General features: G+C 51.3%; 1 protein-coding gene across 1 annotated transcript; it reads left to right on the forward strand.

Annotated features, from left to right (window-relative positions):
- The first annotated feature begins 323 nt into the window (after positions 1-323).
- Positions 324-8,294, forward strand: SAC3D1 (SAC3 domain containing 1). Its single transcript, XM_020814127.3, has 2 exons — positions 324-1,146; positions 3,845-8,294. The coding sequence occupies exons 1-2, from the start codon at positions 387-389 to the stop codon at positions 4,306-4,308; spliced, it is 1,224 nt and encodes a 407-aa protein (XP_020669786.3). The 5' UTR covers positions 324-386; the 3' UTR covers positions 4,309-8,294.
- Positions 8,295-8,349: the final 55 nt, after the last annotated feature.

Consider the following 8,349-nt stretch of genomic DNA (forward strand, 5'->3'; position numbering starts at 1 on the left):
AAGGCGCCCCCCCGAGCCCCTCTTGCCCTGGACGGGGGGGGGCACAGCGTGCAAGGAATGGGCCCCTCCAGACCCCTGGAGTCCCCCTCTCCCGGGAACGACCTCCTCCTCCCCGGGGTTCTGCGGCTGCCAGGCTCGTTCTGGCCTCCCCGTGGCTTCCTTCCGGAGTCGAGCCCTCTCACGTCGGGGGGGGCTCCTCTTTTCCTACTGGGCTTAACGTTCTCCCTCCACCTTGGGACTCCCTCTCTTGGACTTCAACTCCCATGATGCCTCAGCCGGGGGGGCGGGGCTGATGGGAATGGCTCGCCCCCCCCCCCGACCACGCGTCGCTCTCCCGACCCAGCTGCCCGGCTGCGCTCGCTGCCTTCGGGGCTCCTCTCTCTCCGATGCGGCGGCGGGGCAGGAAGGCGGGCGAGGGGCGCGGCGGCGGCGGGGTTCCCCCTCCGTGCGCCCGGAGGCTCCCGACTCCCGAGGAAGCCGTTGAGGCGGAGAAGGCCGAGGCGCCGGTGCCAGTGCCGGTGGTGGGCACTTGCCGTCGGATGTGCCCTCCGGCCGAGTTCGCCCTCCGGAGCCGCCAGGGCCGCCTGCACCGCTTGGAGCTGGCGCCCCCTCCGCCGGGGCGGCCGGACCCGGAGAGGGCGGTGAAGGAGTACTCGCGGCCGGCCGCCGGCAAGCCCCCGCCGCCCCCCTCGGAGCTCCGCCCGCCGGCCGTCCTGCTGGCCACCGTCCGCCACTTGCTGGCCCTGGCCGAGGAGGAGGATGATGAGGATGATGAGAAGAAGGAAGGCGCCCCCGCCGCCGCGGGCCGGGTCTCGTCCTGGGAGCGGGGCGCCTTCGTGGCCGACCGGCTGCGCGCCGTCCGCCTCGACGTGACGGTGCAGCGCCTCTCCGGCCGCCCGGCCGCCGCCCTCCTGGAGCGGGCCCTGGTCTACCTGCTGCACGCCGGGCATCATCATCATCATCATCAGCGCCTGGAGGAGGCCCCCGGCGGCTTCGACGCCCACCTGCACCGGGGCCACGTCCAGGAGACCTTCGCCGCCCTGCGCCGCGCCTACCGCCAGGCCGAGGAGGAGGAGGAGGAGGAAGGGGGACCCCCTTTGCCCAGCCAGGCCCGCTTCCAAGCCCTCTTCCTCCTCTATCACCTGGGTGAGGGAGGACTCCAGGTCCCATCAGGCTCCTTTCAAGGGGGATCATCAGCCAACAGACTTACTCAAGAGTTGGCCAAGGGGGAGCCTACCTTAGGGGGTTGTTGTGTAGGAGCAAGGAGAGGGAACCACCCCTCAGGTTCACTGGCCTGGTCTACAAATGCCTTAAAACAGTGGTTCCCCCAACCGTGGGGCCTCCAGAGGTTCTTGGACTTCAACTCCCAGAAATCCTGGCCAGCAGAGGTGGTGGTGGTGAAGGCTCCTGGGAGTTGTAGTCCAAGAACGTCTGGAGGCCCCAAGGTTGGGGACCACTGCCTTAAAAGGTCTGCAGCCGAAAGGATTCGGGGCCCTGGTGCTGAGAGCGTGGCCCTCCCTACGTCAGAGAATATAGTACATTAAAGCAGGGCGTGAAAGCAAAAGCAGAGGCAGTGGTCTGGAAGTTGGGCCATGGCAACTGGACGTCTGGCTTGTGAGGATAACGTGTGTTGCTGCTCCTCCAAGGAGCTCCTTCAGTCTGAGGAGAATTGATAGGAGACCCCCCTGATCGATCCTCCAGGTTGGTTTCACTCCCCCCTGGTCTGAATACTGCTCTGAATAGGCATGTTAGAAGGACAAAGGGCTGGGGGGGTGAGGGATAATCCCACTTATGCAGACCTTCGATAGCAGTTGTTAACAATAGTGGTCTTATATACAGTGGTGCCTCGCTTAATGAGCGCACCGTTTAACAACAAATCTGCATAGTGACGCGTTTTTTGCGATTACTAATGCAATCGCATTGCGATGTTTTAGGTGGCAAAACATCGCATTGCGATGATCGGTAAGCATTTCGCTTAGCGATCTTTGCATTGCAGTGTTTAGAAAACAGCTGATCGGCGGTTCCAAAATGGCCGCCAGGTGCAGAAAATGGCCGCCCGCAGCATTTTCGTGCCCTGCCCTCGCTTACTGGGCAGCGAAAATGGCGGCCAGATGGAGGATTCCCCACATAGCGGGTTTCCCCCAATAGAAACACATTAAACAGAGTTTAATGGGTTCCCCCCCACATAGTGACAAATCCGGATAGCGGCGATTAATCCAGAACAGATTATCATCGGTATGCGGGGCACCACTGTATCAGGGATCTCCTCCCAACTCTCCTCAGATTGAAGAAGCTACTTGAAGGAGTAGTGTTTCAACCTAAATAAGAAAGAAGTCCAGTTGCCATGAGTCAGCTTCCAGATCACCTCACCTGGAGGGCTGAGAATCTTCACAGATATGGAGACAAGAGATGTGGGCTCACAACAAAAACTAATACTAAGGTGGTACTTTTAGGCCAACCAACCCTTGCAGCTTTTTGAGACATGTTCAGGCAAGATTTAAAAAGTAAGCAGTGCAGGTGTAAGAGAAGGCTGGGGTACCTGGCTTGGCAATACTAAAAGCGAAAAGGATCTTGTCAACCACAAGCTGAATAGGAGCCAACATGCGATGCGGCTACAAAAATGGCCAATACTATTTTAGGCTGCATTAACAGTAGAGTCTCCAGAGGTACTAGTTCTTTACTGGGTATTAGTTAAGCCTCATCTTGAGTATTGTATCCAGTTCTGGACACAGCACTGCAAGAAGGATGCAAAGAAATTGGAACAAGTTCAGAGGAGGGTAACTGGGATGATCAGGGGGGCTGGAAATCAAGTCCTTGGAGGAAAGACGGAAAGAACTGGGGCATGTTTAGCCTTGAGAAAAGAAGACAGAGGGGAGATACAGCACTTTTCAAAGCCTTGAAGAGTAGTCATATAGCAAAGGGGCAGGATCTGTTCTCAATCATCCCAGCGTGCAGGACACATAATAGGCTCAAGCTACAGGAAGCCAGATTTAGGCTGAATATCAGGAAAAAAAACTTCTTAACTGTTAGAGCAGTATGACAATGGAACCAATAACCTCTGGAGGTGGTGAGCGCTCCAGCGCTGGAGGCATTTAAGATAAAATTGGACAACCATATCTGTCAGATCTGCTTTCCTTTGGATTCCTGCCTCGAGCAGGGGGTTTGGCCTCAATCGCCTAATGGGCCCTCTTCCCCACCTCACTTGCTCTACGATTCCATGATTCTGTGCTATCGTAAAAAGTAAAGGAAGAGAGGTGTTGCATATAAAGAAATGGGTGTTATTAGGTGTTGGATCTTATCTGGTTTAAGTCACACCCTTGTTCACTAGTCGGAGATTAGAAACTTTGACGGTGTTGCAGTGGTAAATTTGCACATGCAGAGGGTCGTTGCAACAGTTCTATGTAACTGCTATCGTGCTATAAAGAGAGGCCAGAAGTGCCAGCAACTAATAAGCAAAATAAAAGCATGTCTTTGACAAGGTCAATAGCTCTTGTTTGCCCATTCAAGACCAAGCCAGCCTCCCAGTACGGTGCCTTACAAGAGAGATCGCTTGTGGCAGTTACTATGTTGTTGGTAACGTCCATGGTTTTTCCACGAACTGTGAGGATTGCCACTAAGATCCAAAGGATGAAGGAAGCTGAAGGGGGGGTGAGTGGATGATGTCGTAGCCACGGGTGCTGAGAAAGTAGGGCCATGTTTCCAGTATACCACTGGAGGGGATAGAAAGGACGAGTCTGGGCCACCGTCCAGACCATAATGGTGGACCTTGTTTGCTGCTCTTAGCCATTGTGACCTTCTGTTCCCTCTTCCTCCCTTCCCCCCCCCCACACCTTTCTCCCGACAGGCTCAATAGAAGCTCTCTGGCAGACCCTTCAGCTCCCGGAGGAAGTCCGAGCCTCCCCTGAACTCCGCACGGCCCTGGCAATCAACTGGGCTTTCCTGGAGCGCAATTTTGCCCGCTTCTTCCGCCTGGCTCGGGCACTGCCCTATTTGCCCAGCTGCGCCCTCCATCAGCATCTGGGCAGCGTCCGTCGCTTGGCCCTGATGACCTTCAGCTCTGGGTTCAGTGCCCGGAACTGCCGTTACCCTTTGCCTCGTCTGGCCCGGCTGCTCGCCATGGATGACCTTGAGGAGGCCGCGGAACTGTGCCGGGCCCATGGGCTGGCCGTGACGGAAGGGAGGGTCGTCTTCCAGAAGAGCTCCTTCAAGGACTGCAGCCCGCGGACGGCCAGGACCGACGGCCTGCTTGTGGAAGGGAAGCGGGAGAAAGTTACTCTTCTGGAGTTCTCAGAGAAGATCTGCAGTTGACTTTTGGGCAAAGAGTGTGGAGGACCTGGCCTCCGCATAGTTCTCCTCCTGCTTTTATGGCTGTGGGTTTCTCCCCTTACAGAGCCAAGCTGTGGTTGGCGAAATAAGGTTGGGAGAGGAGAGTGTACGTTTTCGTACAGGTGCTGTTTAAATGTGCATCAGCCACTTCCCCCACCATCATCACGAGAACGAAAGCAACCAGAAATTCATCGAAATTTAATTCTGGATGAAAAAAAGGGGGTTGGCTGAAAAAGTTCCCACTAGTGGGAGTTTTGTCCTGTTCTGGAGGTCCCAATATCTCATTCTTAGTTTTAAAAAATACATGTATTTTTGGCCACTAGAGGGCAGGAGGAAATTTTAGGATTTTAAACAATGTATTTTTGTAAACGGACGTGGTGGCGCTGCGGGTTAAACAGCAGAAGCCTCTGTGCTGCAAGGTTGGAAAGACCAGCCATCGTAAGATCGAATCCACGTGACGGATTGAGCGCCCGTCGCTTGTCCCAGCTTCTGCCAACCTAGCAGTTCGAAAGCATGTAAATGCAAGTAGATAAATAGGTACCACCACGGTGGGAAGGTAACAGCAGTCTGTGTCTAATCACGTTGGCCACATGACCACGGAAACTGTCTTTGGACAAAACGCTGGCTCTACGGCTTGGAGATGGGGATGAGCACCGCGCCGTAGAGTTGGACACGATTGGACTAAAAGTCAAGGGGACATTCTTATTTTTGTAAGAAGAAAGAAATGGGGTGGATGAGTGGTCATAGCTGCCTTTCTCCAAGATCCAGGAAATGGCATGAATTGCGCTGGAGATCCTCGGCTCCTGATGTGGATCAGAGCTGGGGAACTGCAGTGATCTGGTAGTGTGGAAATCATCCCTGAAGCTGGGCCACATCCCGGTGGCTGAATCCCAGCCCTCTCTTCCTTGGGGAAGTTACTTCACTGACGTCCTCTTCTCCATCTCTGTGCAGAAAGAGGGTCAGAGTGCTCACACCCATCACCTCTAATTTGAGATCCCAGGAAGTGCTGGGTTGTGGAATCTCAGATCACGGATCAGAGACAACGGTGGGACTCTTGCATGTCCCACTTTGCTCGCTTTGGTATAGTGTGGAACTTCCCCACCTCCATTAGGGGCTGGGATTCAGGGAGGTGCACTTCCAAACACTCAGCAAGCTGAATTAGGCCCATAGGCTGCAGGTTGCTGACTCCCTACAGAAGAAATCTCCCAGCTAAGGTTTTGGATTTTGTCGTCTTGGTTCTAAAAATGGGACCGTGCCCCTCTTAACACACATGCCCAGTCTGAAGTAGTCCATGAAAATCAGGCCTGCCCTTCCTCCTTTTTTTGGGGGTGGGGGAGCTGTGTTCCAGACGGCCACTACAGAGGGAATCCTGTTTGCAGTGCCTTTGCCCACTTCTGAATGCCTCCTGCCTTGTGGAGGTGAATTAGCAAACCCCTTTTCTTCTGTCGTGCTTTAGAGATACACTGAAAACACACATCAGACTGCAAAGAAAACCAACACAGAGAGTGTGTGCATGCATGTACGTGTGCCATATATACCACACGTTGCCTTTGTGTGATGGATCCATCTACAATATTGTCTATATGTGCATTCTGTTTTGTTAGTACAGTGTGCCTGGCTATTGGAGATTATTCAGTTATCCTGCAAACTGCAGGTGGGTAGATATAGTATTCTATATCCAATCAGTATGCTGGGCCATGCACAATGGGAATTGTAGTCTGAAGAACATCTCAGGAGGCTCCGCATTGCCTGCCCCTCACTTAGAGACCTCCATAGCACACCCACAGCTTGAGATTCTCAGCAAAGTTCCGGTTACATTTTCTACCCTCTCAAGAGGCACAATTGGTGAATACGGAAGCCAGGGCTTTCTCAGCACCACCACCACAGAAGCTGTGGAACTCTCATCCACTGGAAGGCTAAAACTGGACTGTTCCAGATAACTTTTGGTCGCTAATACGGTGATGGTCTTTAATCTGGCTTTTGATCACGTTTGGGGTCTGCTTTGTAATTGCTTTAAATCTGGGTTTTGAATGCTTTTGTTTTTAATTTCTTTTTTAAAGTTTGCTTGAATTATTTATATGTTACCTGGGGAGTTGTGGTTGGTAGATAGGGGGGTGATAAACAAAGACTAAGGCACGTGGTGGCGCTGCGGGTTAAACCGCAGAAGGCTCTGCGCTGCAAGGTCGGAAGACCAGCCGACATAAAATCAAATCCATGCAACAGAGTGAGCTTCCGTCGCTTGTCCCAGCTCCTGCCAACCTAGCCATTCAAAAGCATGTAAAAATACAAGCAGATAAATAGATACCACCTTGGTGGGAAGGTCACGGCATCCCGCTGGCCACGTGACCATGGAAACTGCCTATGGACAAACTCTGGCTCTTTGGCATGGAGACGAGCACTGCACCCTAGAGTCGGACGTGACTGGACTCAATGTCAAGGGCAAGCAGGCTTGTTTTGGGGAAAGGGTCCCTCCCCAGGTGTTTGCAGAGTCTCACTTCTCCCATCAGCCTGTTCTTATTATGGGGTGGATCTGTTTGGTCTCAGGGAGTTTTAGGTGCCAAAAGTCAATGGATTCCCAGATCTCGCCAATCCCAGTTTAAATCCTTCCGGACCTGAAGGTTGTTCAGCATCTCCAGGCACAGTTCTACCTCCGTTCTTTTCCCGTAACAGATTCCAGTTATCATGTTTATATCATCCTTCTCATGAATGGAAATGGGTGGCCTCTCCTTTTTTCTGTGTAATGGAGGGCCATTCTATGCTATATTTGTGTGGGTTGGGGGAGTTGTGGCCTATTACAGTTGCCAGGTTGGCAGAGGTGCATATTCTTAGCCGTGCCTTTAGTCCATTGGGAGGCTCTTTGCAGCATTTCATGACTTAGTTATGATGGGACGAGACTTTTTATTACTAGGGGCCGTTCCTCCCATTCACAAGAGTAGAAGGGGAAAGAAACCTGCTTTTGTTAGGTTTGCTTGCCACACATACAAATTTTTGCACAAAATTGCAAAACAAAATAAGCCCATTTACACCCGAAACTCAGGGTTCTAAATGTCACGAGTGAGGATTTAAAACACAAATTAAAGCCAATAAAATTGTCATGAATGTAAACCATTTTGTACACTTTAAAAAACATTCAATTTTTAAACCGTTTTTTCATAGATGCTGCTCTTTTCCTCAGATGAGGGAATTCATTTTTGCTTTCAGTCTTCATGATCTACCAAAGAACTGGAAGGTGCTGAACAGTAAATTGTTCTGGTTTGTGTAAACCCAAGAGCGCATCTCAACAATTAAGTAGGTTTTAACATATTTATGTCCTGCAGAATAGCAGAAGTGTGATATATCTGTGCATCTATTTCTCCCATCAAGGACGTGGGATTTCAGGCCGGTTTCACCCTGGTTATCAAGAATTGCTAAACTGGGCTTCTGCACCATTCCCTGTGGTAGAAAATATAGTTGGTCCACCAGGGAGGTGGGTCATCTTTATGCTTTTAAAAGCTTATCTAGATGCCCCTTGACTCTGAAGATCTTCAGCTCCTTTAGGAGAAAGGCAACATAGAAGTATTTTAAATAAATCGCTCCAGCTTGGTTTTCCAGATTCATAGAGAATTGTATTTGCACTTCATTCACTGTAGCAAGACCCTAAAAGGTATGTCCCGAGGATGATCCTTTGTTGGAAAACTGTTGTTCAGAGTGCAAAACCCCAAGAATGTAGCACATTTCCTAAAGTAGCTTCAAGAGGGGCTGCAATTTCAAGGAAAAATATGTTCTCCACTTTCATGTTTATTACACCTAGTTGACATTTGTTCTTGTGGGCAATGTGCCTTTCAGGTTGTTTCTGATTATGGTGGCCCTAACATGGTTTTGGGGTTTGTGAAATGTTCAAGAAGTGGTTTTTTAAGCACTGTCTTGCCTCTGCCTCACTTGTGAGTTACCATGGCCAAACAGGGATTTGAATAAATAGTATTTCTGGCTATTGTATTAATTTGTCAAATTAAAATTATATTTACAGAACAACACATGTATATG

The sequence above is a fragment of the Pogona vitticeps genome, chromosome 15, assembly GCF_051106095.1.
Source record: "Pogona vitticeps strain Pit_001003342236 chromosome 15, PviZW2.1, whole genome shotgun sequence".
Classification (NCBI taxonomy): domain Eukaryota; kingdom Metazoa; phylum Chordata; class Lepidosauria; order Squamata; family Agamidae; genus Pogona; species Pogona vitticeps.